Genomic DNA, 13,788 nt, shown 5'->3' with positions numbered 1-13,788 from the left:
AGAACGGCATAGGCAAGATGCAGTAGATGGTATAGAGTACAGTATATACATATGAGATGAGTATTGTGGGTATATAAACATAAATGGCATAGATTAAAGTGGCTAGTGATACATGTATACATAAAGATGGCAAGATGCAGTAATGATATAGAGTACAGTATATACATATGAGATGAGTAATGTAGGGTATGTAAACATTATATTAAGTGGCATTGTTTAAATGGCTAGTGATACATTTTTACATAAATTTCCATAAATTCCCATTATTAAAGTGGCTGGAGTTGAGTCAGTATGTTGGCAGCAGCCACTAAATGTTAGTGGTGGCTGTTTAACAGTCTGATGGCCTTGAGATAGAAGCTGTTTCAGTCGTCTGCTTCAGTCCTCGTCCTGCTTTGATGCACCTGTACTGACCTCGCCTTCTGGATGATAGCGGGTGAACAGGCAGTGGCTCGGTGGGTGTTGTCCTTGATGATCTTTATGGCCTTCCTGTGACATCGGGGTTTGTAGGTGTCCTGGAGGGCAGGTAGTTTGCCCCCGGTGATGCGTTGTGCAGACCTCACTACCCTCTGGAGAGCCTTACGGTTGTGGGCAGAGCAGTTGCCGTACCAGGCGGTGATACAGCCCGACAGGATGCTCTCGATTGTGCATCTGTAGAAGTTTGTGAGTGCTTTTGGTGAACAAGCCGAATTCTTTCAGCCTCCTGAGGTTGAAGAGGCGCTGCGCGCCTTCTTCACAACGCTGTCTGTGTGGGTGGACCAATTCAGTTTGTCCGTGACGTGTACGCCGAGGAACTTAAAACTTACTACCTCTCCACTACTGTCCCGTCGATGTGGATAGGGGGGTGCTCCCTCTGCTGTTTCCCGAAGTCCACAATCATCTCCTTTGTTTTGTTGACGTTGAGTGTGAGGTTATTTTCCTGACACCACACTCCAGGGCCCTCACCTCCTCCCTGTAGGCCGTCTCGTCGTGTTGGTAATCAAGCCCACCACTGTAGTGCCGTCCGCAAACTTGATGATTGAGTTGGAGGCGTGCATGGCCACGCAGTCGTGGGGTGAACAGGGAGTACAGGAGAGGGCTCAGAACGCACCCTTGTGGGGCCCCAGTGTTGAGGAGCGAGGTGGAGATGTTGTTACCTACCCTCACCACCTGGGGTCGGCCAGTCAGGAAGTCCAGTACCCAGTTGCACAGGGCGGGGTCGAGACCCAGGTCTCGAGCTTGATGACGAGTTTGGAGGGTACTATGGTGTTAAATGCTGAGCTGTAGTCGATGAACAGCATTCTCACTTAGGTATTCCTCTTGTCCAGATGGGTTAGGGGGCAGTGTGCAGTGTGGTTGCGATTGCGTCATCTGTTGGACCTATTGGGTCGGTAAGCAAATTGGAGTGGGTCTAGGGTGTCAGGTAGGGTGGAGGTGATATGGTCCTTGACTAGTCTCTCAAAGCACTTCATGATGACGGAAGTGAGTGCTACGGGGCGGTAGTCGTTTAGCTCAGTTACCTTAGCTTTCTTGGGAACAGGAACAATGGTGGCCCTCTTAAAGCATGTGGAACAGCAGACTGGGATAAGGATTGATTGAATATGTCCGTAAACACACCAGCCAGCTGGTCTGAGCATGCTCTGAGGACGCGGCTGGGAATGCCGTCTGGGCCTGCAGCCACGTTTAAATGTTTTACTCACCTCGGCTGCAGTGAAGGAGAGCCCGCAGGTTTTTGTAGCGGGCCGTGTTCAGTGGCACTGTATTGTCCTCAAAGCGAGCAAAAAAGTTATTTAGTCTGTCTGGGAGCAAGACATCCTGGTCCGCGACGGGGCTGGTTTTCTTTTTGTAATCCGTGATGACTGTAGACCCTGCCACATACCTCTTGTGTCTGAGCTGTTGAATTGCGACTCTACTTTGTCTCTATACTGGCCACTTAGCTTGTTGATTGCCTTGCTGAGGGAATAGCTACACTGTTTGTATTCGGTCATGTTTCCGGTCACCTTGCCCTGGTTAAAAGCAGTGGTTCGCGCTTTCAGATGCAGATTAACAGTAAATGTACTACTGTTGACATATGTAAAGGTGAATTTATAAAAAAGAACACTCAACAGTCAAACAATTAATACAAACAAGGAATGCGCAAGAATTAGCGGGAGACAGCAAATCACATTCTGGAGAGCTGAGCACATTCTGGAGAGAGATGCACCAATATCGCCACATAACCCTCGCCCTTCTTCTCTGTCTTCAACAGTTTCAAATGATAGTCAGACACATTATCTTCACACATATTTAGATGCATTGCTTTTTCACTGACAGTTGCCATCCTCAATTAATTAAGGCTTATGCCTATGCTACATGCGCTGCCCAAATTGAAATGCTTCCCAAACTAGGCATATAGGGCCTACATGCTTGTGATTTTTAAACAATCCACAGCAATTTTTTTTTAAATAAGCTAATGATCCTCTGTGGCTAAGTCATGCTTTCTGGTGAAGTATTTTGAATGATTTTAATGTTCTTCACAATGCTCCAAACTCCAGAGCACAAATCTCAGTGACATGGATTTGTCATTTGTTTTGCTACAGGGTAGAACAAATCCCCAGGAGAAATCCCCAGAGTAGGCCTAATTCAACATTAAATTAAACTAGACCATAGGTGATTCAGGCTCCACAAAACACAGATGTGATAGACGGGGGTGCCTAGTATTTAATATACTGTATATCTCAGTGCACTAGAGGAAGTTGTGAAACCCAAAGATCATAAAAAGTGTTCAACCGGGAAATGCTTCCCGAGAGTTGCATCAGCTTTCTATATGCACACCAGAGAGGAAAATGTGAAGCAAGATGTTTTACTCAGCCCAAAATCTGTCAACGAAAATAAACCCACGAAGTTAGGAGTTTTTGTATGGAGGTCAATGAGATAGTGTAGAATTTGGTCAATAAAAAAGGTAATTGCTAATTTGCTGCAAGAGGCTTTTTTTATGGAATAGAAATTTCGTAATGGTTAGGTTGTTATGAATGCACTGATATAATTGGACGCAGGTGGCATTTCGGCAACTTTGAAAAAAATGTACTCTATATCTGAGGTATGCCTGTTGTCAAAGAGATGGATAGAGGACTCATCATGGATCTAACTCGTTTTGGCATGGGCATTGCCATTGAGGAGTGGGGATTCCTTTGGGTTGGGAGCAATCAGCCAATAAAGAAGAAGAAAATTGACTACTTTGAAATTGAGATAGCCTCAATTGTGCTGCCCATGCTGTCACAGACGCTATAATGGCACAGATACAAAGATGAGTCCTCTATCTATCTCTATGGCCTGTTGTTCACACGCATATCTGCCCTTTCAAATCAAATTGTATTTATCACATGTGCCGAATACAACAGGTGTAGACCTTACCGTGAAATGCTTACTTACAAGCCCTTAATTAACAATACAATGCAGTTCTAGAAATAGAGTTAATAAACGATTGACTAAATAAACTAAAGTCAAAAAATACTACTAATAATAAATCTATCAAAAGGTACACAAGAAATGTACATAACAATAATGAGGCTATAAAAAGGGGGTACTGGTACCAAGTCAATGTGCGGGGGTACAGGTTAGTTGGAATAATTTGTAATGTGACTATGCATAGATAATAAACAGCAGTGGGGGGTGGGCCTTCCTCTGACAACATCTAGTTAGTATTTTTATTTAACTAGAACAACTTCTTATTTACAATGATGGCCTACCCCAGGCCAATTGTGCACCACCCTATCAGACTCCCAATCACAGTGATGTGATGCAGCCTGGATTTGGTACTGCAGTGATGCCTCTTGCACAGCGATGCAGTGTCTTAGACCTCTGCGCCACTCAGGAGCACTGAGTATATAGGTCCTGGATGGAAGGAAGCTTGGCTCCAGTGATGTACTGGGCCATACGCACTACCCTCTGTAGCGCTTTACGATCAGATGCCGAGCAGTTGCCATACCAGGCGGGGATGCAACCGGTCAGGATGCTCTCGATGGTGCAGCTGTAGAACTTTTTGAGGATCTGGGGACCCATGCCAAATCTTTTCATTCTCCTGAGGGGGAAAAGGTGTTGTCGTGCCCTCATCACAACTGTTTTGGTGTGTTTGAACTATGATAGTTTGTTAGTGATGTGGACACCAAGGAACTTGAAACTCTTGACCTGCTCCACTTCAGTCCTGTCGATATTAATGGGGGCCTGTTTGACCCAACTTTTCCTCATTGGCTAGAATTGTTCCACCTGATCTCGCCTATCTTCCATCTTTGAGGACATGCATTTCTATTGTTAGAGCTGCCACTTGACTATCTTGTCAATATAATAGACAATCTTTGTGGACACGGTATTGGACAATGCACGTGTGCTGAATGCTCATGGACAACATTGTCATGTAAAGAAAACGACAGGGTTCAACATATTATTATTACAAAGATTTAGACAATATTACAGGAGAAATTATGCATTATATAACAAATACACATCCAAACGATGGTTACGTTGTAGTATTTAAATGCCCATCGCACCGAAAGCACGACGTCCAATCAAATAACAAGATTGCTACAACTCCCCGTTCGTAGACCAATCGTGGCCATCTCCACTCTTGGTCGTTTGAACTTGAACTCCTTTATTCGAACCCATCTAACCCTGTCTGTTTTGTCCAACCAGATGGCAGAGATTCGTCACGCCTATGTCATCTTCAACAACACACTGCTGTGCTGACTATTATCATCTTCCATTATAATTTTCTGTATATTTTATTAACAATGAATTCAGTAGTCATACCAGCATGTCTTCAGATGATGTCTTTATTATTTCGTGTAAAGGTAAATAGCCTACTTGAAATTCAATGGAATTTGCAAACCTATTCTTGCACAATTTACAAATGAAATATATAAGAAATATATATCAGATACGAATTTGGACATGGTTGGTGTTTTATTATTTTAATCTCAAGAACATTGTTGTCATTATGCCAAGGTCCAATACGGAACGCAAATGACCACTGCTTATAGAATTTGCTCCCACACGGACACATCTACCATTCATTAGCTACGTAGCGGCGATGGCAGCTCTGAGGACGGTGAGTCCAAAGATCACTCTCTTATATCGCTATTGTCTGTTTATCTCGATCGTCTCTGTAAATAGTTAACAATGCGGGGCTAATGTGTTGAACAAGTAAGAGTTAATGGACCTCCACTATTTACTTGTTTAACTGATGTCCTACTAGCTGTCTCTTATACACATCTAGATGTGTATAAGAGACAGATATATACTTGTGTTCCCTCATGTACTTTCTGTATTGATTTGTTGTTAATAAAAAATAAAAAATAAATTTTTAAAAGCGTGCAGTCACAGATGAATAGGCCTAGGGGTGTCTTTGCGCCAGTATTCGGAGCGGGGGTGATAAATAAATGTGTGGCGTAAAAATACGATCTTTAACAGATTTTCATTGTTATGCAAAATAACAATGCAGTAATGAATATTTAGGGTGGATTACATTATTCCGAATCTTTAGCCAGTCAGAAACTACAGATGTAAGCTTTAAAATGTGAAGGGTGTTTTTTACGATAAAAGCGAAATCTCAATGCATGGAAATACAGTGTCAAATTACGTTTCATTGTAAAGAAGTGGTTTTCCCTAGAAATGGCATGCCTGCTATGAGGTGTTGGCTATGTCTCCAACACACACGCTCTCTCTCTCGCGCGCTCTCCGCGTACCTTCACCAGACAGGCCAAAACATACAGTACCATTCAAAAGTTTGGACACCTACTCATTCAAAGGTTTTCATTTATTTTTACTATTGTAGATTTTCTACATTGTAGATTAATAGTGAAGACATCAACTATGAAATAACACACATTATGGAATCATGTAGTAACCTAAAAAGTGTTAAACAGATCAAAATATCATTGAGATTCTTCAAAGTAGCCTCCCTTTGCCATGATGACAGCTTTGCACAGTCTTGGCATTCTCTCAACCAGCTTCATGAGGTAGTCACCTGGAATGCATTTCAATTAACAGGTGTGCCTTGTTAAAAGTTAATTTGTGGAATTTCTTTCCTTAATGTGTTTGAGCCAATCCATTGTTGTGACAAGGTAGAAGTGGTATACAGAAGATTGCCCTATTTGGTAAAAGACCAAGTCCATATTATGGCAAGAATAGCTCAAATAAGTAAAGAGAAACAACAGTCCATCATTACTTTAGGACATGAAGGTCAGTCAATCTGGAACATTTCAAGAACTTTGAAAGTTTCTTCAAGTGCAGTCGCAAAAACCATCAAGCGCTATGATGAAACTGGTTCTCATGAGGACCGCCACAGGAAAGGAAGACCCAGTGTTACCTCTGCTGCAGAGGATAAGTTCATTAGAGTGAACTGCACCTCCGATTGCAACCCAAATAAATGCTTCACAGAGTTCAAGAAACAGACACATCTCAACATCAACTGTTCAGAGGAGACTGCGTGAATCAGGCCTTCATGGTGGAATTGCTGCAATGAACCAACTACTAAAGGACATCAATAATAAGAAGAGACTTGATGAGACCAAATTTGAGATTTTTGGTTGTAACTGCCGTGTCTTTGTGAGACGCAGAGTGTGAACGGATGATCTCTGCATGTGTGGTTCCCACCGTAAAGCATGTAGGAGATGTGATGGTGTGCTTTGCTGGTGACACTGTCGGTGATTTATTTAGAATTCAAGGCATACTTAACCAGCATGGCTACCACAGCATTATGCAGCGATATCCCATCTGATTTGGGCTTAGTCCCACTATCATTTGTTTTTCAACAGGACAATAACCCAAAACAAACCTCCAGGTTGTGTAAGGGCTTCCAATTCATCCCAAAGTTGTTCGATGGGGTTGAGGTCAGGGCTCTGTGCAGGCCAGTCAAGTTCTTCCACACCAATCTCAACAAACCAGTTCTGTATGGACCACACTTTGTCATGCTGAAACAGGAAAGGGCCTTCCCCAAACTGTTGCCACAAAGTTGGAAGCACATTACCGTCTACAATGTCATTGTAGGCTGTAGCATTAAGATTTCCCTTCACTGGAACTAAGGGGCCTAGCCCGAACCATGAAAAACAGCCCCAGACCATTATTCCTCCTCCGCCGAACTTTACAGTTGGCACTATGCATTGGGGCAGGTAGTGTTCTCCTGGCATTGGCCAAACACAGATTTGTCCATCGGACTGCCAGATGGTGAAGCGTGATTCATCACACCAGAGAACGCGCTTCCACTGCTCCAGAGTCCAATGGCGGCAAGCTTTACACCACTCCAGCCGACGCTTGGCATTGCGCATGGTGATTTTAGGCTTGTGTGCGGCTGCTCGGCCATGGAAACCCATTTCATGAAGCTCCCGACGAACAGTTCTTGTGCTGACGTTGTGCTGTCGTTGCTTCCAGTGGCAGGTTGGAACTCGGTGGTGAGTTTTGCAACCGAGGACAGACGATTTTTACACGCTTCAGCACTCGGCGGGCCCGTTCTGTGATCTTGTGTGGTCTACCACTTCGCGGCTGAGCCGTTGTTGCTCCTAGACGTTTCTACTTCACAATAAGAGCACTTAGTTGACCGGGGACGCTCTAGCAGGGCAGGAATTTGACGAACTGACTTGTTGGAAAGGGTGCATCCTATGACGGAGCCACGTTGAAAATCACTGAGCCCTTCCGTAAGGCCATTCTACTACCAATGTTTGTCTATGGAGGTTGCATGGCTGTGTGCTCGATTTTATACACGTGTCAGCAATGGGTGTGGCTGAAATAGCCAAATCCACTAGTTTTGAAGGGGTGTCCACATACCTTTTTTGTGTGTGTGTGTGTGTATATATGTATATATATTAATAGTGTATTTACAGCCTACTGCTTTTCTACAGCTGTCCTTTACACAGACACAGTGCAGGTACTGAACAGAATATATATATATATATATTATATAACGTCACGCCAGATACGTGTGGTGCTTTACTGGTTTACATCAATCTAGAAGAGGGACAACATTGTCACCTTGGTTGAGAAGGCAAGTTTCCAATGTGGGAGTAGATTGTATTACAAGGCTCTTAGTAGGTTATTTGTCATAATGTGAATTCTGGTAGCCTATATTCTTTTAACTTTACCGGGATTATTAAATGTAATGTTTTCTCTTGTTTATTAGGCACTTCATGGACGGTTCATTCAAGCCATCCCCTACTCTTTGGGGTCGTTGCGGTTTGCCAGCTCATTCAAGGTAATATATAAAGGAGAAGTAATGACCAGACACCTGAGACAGTTTCCTGAGTCATTGTATTACTCTCTATTGTCTGAGTCATCACAACCCCCAACACAGGAGGGTTTTAGGAGCTTGGCATGACTCTAAGGCACYGCTGTTTATTAACAGAGGCCGGCTGAAGCTTGTCTACAGGCAGAAGTGTCATTTGGCACCAGTTCAGTAGCCTACCAGTCAGCCKGGGGGTCTTTTGATCTAACTTTRTCTTAGTCCACCACGTGACTCTGTTCCCTTTCTTCCCTTCTCTCACTTCCTTGTGCTTTGATTATTTAATTCAGTTTAATTGAAGTGCTTAATTGGCTCCCAAGACCACCATTAATTTCCGCTCCAAGCATGCCCTTTCATTACAATAAAGAAAATCATTGTGTTCGGCCCTCGCTCTGTTCCTTTCCCCTCGTCTGTCTGTCCGTCTGTCTCTTCTGCTCCGCCCCGCTTCCTCTCTCAGGCCGCAGACCTCACTATCGAGCGCAACACTGCGGGGAAGCCCAAGCCAGACCCCGCCTCCCTGGTGTTTGGCAAGCAGTTTTCAGACCACATGCTGACKATCTATTGGTCAGAGAAAGAGGGCTGGAAGGTTCCCCAGATCAAGCCCTTTCAGAACCTGTCGCTGCACCCTGCCACCTCTGCCCTGCACTACTCCATAGAGGTGAGAGAAGGAGCCATAGTGCAGACATAGGAGACATTTGGCTATGTTAGCCTCGTAAAACCAGACAGARGTCGCAATAGTTCACATTCTGTTTCATAAAGGAAATGTGAGCGCAGCGGTCAATTTTCCTGACGAGGCTAGCACTGTCTTACTAAGACGTCGGTCCTTGATACAAGTCACCTAGCTTATTCTTTCAGAGATGGTTCATTCTGCCAGATGTATGAACAGTGTGTGTGTCTCTCAGCTGTTTGAGGGCATGAAGGCGTTCAGAGGGGTGGACAACCACATCCGTCTGTTCAGACCCAACCTGAACATGGAGAGGATGCACCGCACTGCAGACCGCAGCTGTCTCCCTGTGAGTCTCTCAGACCTGGTCCTGAAGAACCCCATGTAAGCGCTGGTTTTCCACTCAACTGAACTGAGCCAAGTAGTTACAGGTCCTCTGTCCCTCCTGTGTCTGTGTAGTTATTTGATAAGGTGGAGCTGTTGGAGTGCATCAGGAAGCTGGTGGAGGTGGACCAGGAGTGGGTCCCCTACTCCCTAGACGCCAGCCTCTACATCAGACCCACCTTCATTGGGATTGAGGTGAGCACTGCTCCCCCTCTCACAGACACAGGAGACAGTCTCCATGGTTTCACATTTGGGGGGGGGGGGCAGGTAGCCTAGTGGTTAGAGCGTTGGGCCAGTAACTGAAAGGTTGCCAGATCGAATCCCAGACCTGACAAGGTAAAAATCTATCGTTCTGCCCCTGAACAAGGCAGTTAACCCACTGTTCCTAGGCCGTCATTGTAAATAAGAACTGGTTCTTAACTGACTTGCCTAGTTAAATAAAAAAATAAAAATAATGATCATATCTATTTTTTAACCATCTACACTTAGCCATAGGTAGTGACATAGCGCTGTCACTGTTTCCTCCAGTAACACCCCTCTCCTTCCTCCCCTCTCTCCCTCCTGGCCTTAGCCTTCCCTGGGTGTGTCGAGGGCCAGCCAAGCCCTACTATTTTGCATCGTGGGTCCTGTAGGGCCCTACTTTACCACAGGGGCCTTCAGCCCAGTCGCTCTGCTGGCAGACCCAAGCTATGTCAGGGCCTGGAGAGGGGGGGTCGGAGCCTACAAYATGGGGGGGTGAGTATCACACTAACACACACACTTCCAAGTAGAAGTGACTCAACAATTTGCGAAAGRAACAATGGGTTGCTTTGTTGCGTTGGAATTTCCGAAAAACGAGACAGTGGTTTCTTAATAGCTTATTAGCTATATAACAACTCTTGTATAACGTCATGGAATTATGAAGATATGGTTTGACTCTGGGGCCCCAAGTTTACTTCTGAATAGAGAAAGCTTGAGGCTTATAATGTAATTGTTTAGCTATTTTAACCATGCACATTCCTCTAGATTACAACATGTTGGCTGCATGTTAGCTGAACATGAACTTAATGTCCTGTCTGTCCTCTGGTAGCCATGTTGCTTTGACCTCTCTCACAAGGTCAGCCCCTCCAGCAGGAGGAGCTGTTTATGAGGGTTGTGTGTTTCCAAGGGAGCTGCCTGCTGAAATGAAATATTCCACCACCCCTCCTCTCTCCCATGTCTATTCCGCCCTTTCACTCTCATACTTTCCGTCTCTCTCCCTCTCTGTCAGTAACTATGGGCCTACTATAGCAGTGCAGAATGAGGCTATAAAGCAGGGCTGTCAGCAGGTCCTGTGGCTGTATGGAGAGCAGGAGGAGATCACAGAGGTCGGCACTATGAACCTCTTCATCTACTGGACGAATGAGGGAGGAGGTCTGTTTCACTGTCTATAGTCTGTACAGCGCCTTCAGAAAATATTCACAACCAAATGTTTTCCAAATGTTACAACCTGAATTTAAAATGGATTAAATTGAGATTTTATCACAATAGGCCAGTGATAATGTCAAATTAAAATCCGAAAAGTCTTGAGTATTCAATCCCTGGCAAGCCTAAATAAGTTCAAGTCACATAAGTTGCATGGACTCACTCTGTGTGCAATAATAGTAATCAACATGATTTATTAATGATTACCTCATCTCTGTACACCACACAATTATCTGTAAGGTCCTTCAGTTGAATTTCAAACACAGATTCAACCACAAAGACCAGGGAGGTTTTCCAATGCCTTGCAAAGAAGGGCACCTATTGGTAGATGTGTAAAAAAAAAAAAAAGCAGACACTGAATATCCCTTTGCGCATGGTAAAGTTAGTAATTACACTTTGGATGGTGTATCAATACACCCAGTCAAACAAAGATGCAGGCGTCCCTCCTAACTCAGTTGCCGGAGAGGAAGGAAACCGCTCCGGGATTTCAACACAAGGCCAATGGTGACTTTAAAACAGTTACAGAGTTTAATTAGGAGACCACTGAGGATGAATCGACAACTATGTAGTTACTCCACAATACTAACCTAAATGACAGAGTGGGGGAAAAGAAAGCCTGTACGAATAAAAATATTCTAAAACATTCATCCTGTTTGCAACAAGGCACTTAAGTAATACAGCAAAATATGTGGCAAAGCAATTAACTTTTTATCCTGAATACAAAGTGTTGTGTTTAGGGCAAATCCAATACAACACATTACTGAGTACCACTCCATATTTCCAAGCATAGTGATGGCTGCATCATGTTATGGGTATGCTTGTAATTGTTAAGGACTGGGGAGGTTTTCAGGATAAAAAATAAATGGAGCTAAGCACAGGTAAAATCCTAGAGGAAAACCTGGTTGTCTGCTTTCCACCAGACACTGGGAGATGAATTCACCTTTCAGCGGGACAATAACCTACAACACAAGGCCAACTCTACCTCAAAATAAGACTGTCAATGTTTCTGAGTAGCCGAGTTACAGTTTTGACTTACATCTACTTGAAAATCTATGGCAGGACCTGAAAGTGGTGGTCTAGCAATGATCAATAACCAATTTGACAGAGCTTGAAGAATTTTGAAAAGAATAATGGGCAAATGTTGCACGATCTAGGGGGGGAAAGCTCATAGAGACTGACCCAGAAAGACTCATTCACAGCTGTAATAACTGCCAAAGGTGCTTCAACAAAGTATTGACTTGGGTATGTACACGTAAATGAGATTTCTGTATTTCTTTTTCAATAAATTTGCAAAAATGTGGTTTTCACTTTGTCATTGTGGGGTATTGTGTGTAGATTGAGAGATTTTTCAAAAATATTTAATCAATTTTGAATTCAGGCTGTAACACACAAAAATGCAGACTATGTCAAGGGGTATGAATACTTTCTGAAGGTACCGTATGTCTGTTTGACTGTCTCTAGTCTGTATGTCTGTGCTTGTTTGCTTAGTGTCTGCCTGGACTGTCAAAATAGGCTGTCAGTGCTTCCCCCTGTTGGTTGTTAATGTTTCTGTTCAACTTGAAATGGTGAATTCTGTTCAACTCCAAACAATGGTGTACAACTTATGTATGTGACTAAGAGTACCTGTTTGTATGCAGAGAGAGAGTTGCTGACTCCTCCTCTGGATGGCATCATTCTCCCAGGAGTCACCAGACAGTCTCTGCTAGACCTGGCCAGAGAATGGGTAAGTAGGGGAGGAAGAGGAGGTTATAATGGGAAAAGATAGAAGTTATTTGAGAACGGATAGAGAGGATTTAAGACCAGTGTAATCCWTTGACYTAGAAMAKAGAAGATGGTTAGCAGAATWATTMTATTGGAATTATAGTGATGCACAGTCATACGGACTTGTTTTGTTTCCTTCAGGGAGAGTTCAAAGTGACAGAGCGCACCATGGGCATGAAGGAGCTGCTTGGTGCTCTGGACTCAGGCAAGATTACGGAGGTGTTTGGTGCCGGGACGGCCTGTGTCGTCTGTCCCGTCGGCAGCCTGCTCTACAAAGGGAAGGTAACCARAAGTCTTGGTTTATTTACATTTTTCTGAAACCCTTTTGTTTTGCCCTCAAACAAAATGCTCCAGATMATGRTCTCTCTCCCCTCCCTCAGACCTACCAAATTCCTACAATGCAGAATGGTCCAGACCTGGCCAAGCGATTCCACAAAGAGCTGACAGACATGCAGGTAAGCAGGTCTGCCCTAATGCTTGTTTTGACCCTTAAAACAGAGTACTTCCCTCTGATATTAATTTGAGCTAAATACATTTTGTCTGCTCTAAGCAACAAAATAAAGATGCTCTTTTTTTTGTTTCCACTCTTCACTTCTCCTGGCGCCCTCCACTCCTCAGTATGGCCGGAAACAGAGTGAATGGGCACCACTGGTCGTTTAATTGGCAGCTTGCACATGCCAATCATATCGCAACCAGTTCCCCGCTCCATCTTCAAGACCAGCAGCTTCAGCACAACCCATAATGCACTCCTTCTGATAGGCTGGCTGACCGGCAGAGATGAATAGGTCACGTCTGGAACTCTTGGTGTTCCTGCGGGGACTTGTAAAGGGATAGGGTTAGTCTGTCATTCAAATGTTGCAACTTGCATGGAATACCGACAGTTACACAATACTGTATAAGTAATGCTGTGAAACGGCCGCAGCTTCGGTTCAACCAACCTAGTCTGTATTTCTGTATTAGGAACAAAGTCAGTCTTTTTCCTATGCAGTCCTTTATCATACTGTAGCACAGGTTACAGAAGAAATCGTCCCCCAAGCTTTTTAATAAACACTACATGAGATGGTCTATAGGGTTGTCCATGCTATTAGACACAAACTGATATATTGTTGTAATAGTTTAAATATGCAATACGCACAACTATTGTAGGGGATTACTGTTAAGTTATTGGTCACTTGCAATATGGGAATAACTTTTTACAGGTACTTAATAGGAACAATTGAGTCTGTTATACATTTTCACTGGCTGACATCATAAGGAATGTGTTGACTGCACTGTTATTGTTAAGTGACTGTAGGAACAGATCAGATCAAAA

The 13,788-nt window shown here is 43.8% G+C and overlaps 1 protein-coding gene and 1 pseudogene across 1 annotated transcript; one reads left to right on the top strand and one right to left on the bottom strand.

Annotated features, from left to right (window-relative positions):
* Positions 1 to 13,788, bottom strand: part of LOC111980133 (potassium voltage-gated channel subfamily A member 1-like) — a 167,818-nt pseudogene that overhangs the window by 21,801 nt on the left and 132,229 nt on the right.
* Positions 4,959 to 13,541, top strand: LOC111980716 (branched-chain-amino-acid aminotransferase, cytosolic). Its single transcript, XM_024011623.2, has 11 exons — positions 4,959 to 5,059; positions 8,126 to 8,197; positions 8,682 to 8,882; positions 9,127 to 9,237; positions 9,348 to 9,467; positions 9,844 to 10,007; positions 10,522 to 10,664; positions 12,353 to 12,438; positions 12,618 to 12,758; positions 12,857 to 12,931; positions 13,095 to 13,541. The coding sequence occupies exons 1-11, from the start codon at positions 5,042 to 5,044 to the stop codon at positions 13,134 to 13,136; spliced, it is 1,173 nt and encodes a 390-aa protein (XP_023867391.1). The 5' UTR covers positions 4,959 to 5,041; the 3' UTR covers positions 13,137 to 13,541.

Source organism: Salvelinus sp. IW2-2015, linkage group LG20, assembly GCF_002910315.2.
Source record: "Salvelinus sp. IW2-2015 linkage group LG20, ASM291031v2, whole genome shotgun sequence".
Lineage (NCBI taxonomy): Eukaryota > Metazoa > Chordata > Actinopteri > Salmoniformes > Salmonidae > Salvelinus > Salvelinus sp. IW2-2015.
This window is presented reverse-complemented; position numbering and strand designations above follow the sequence as displayed.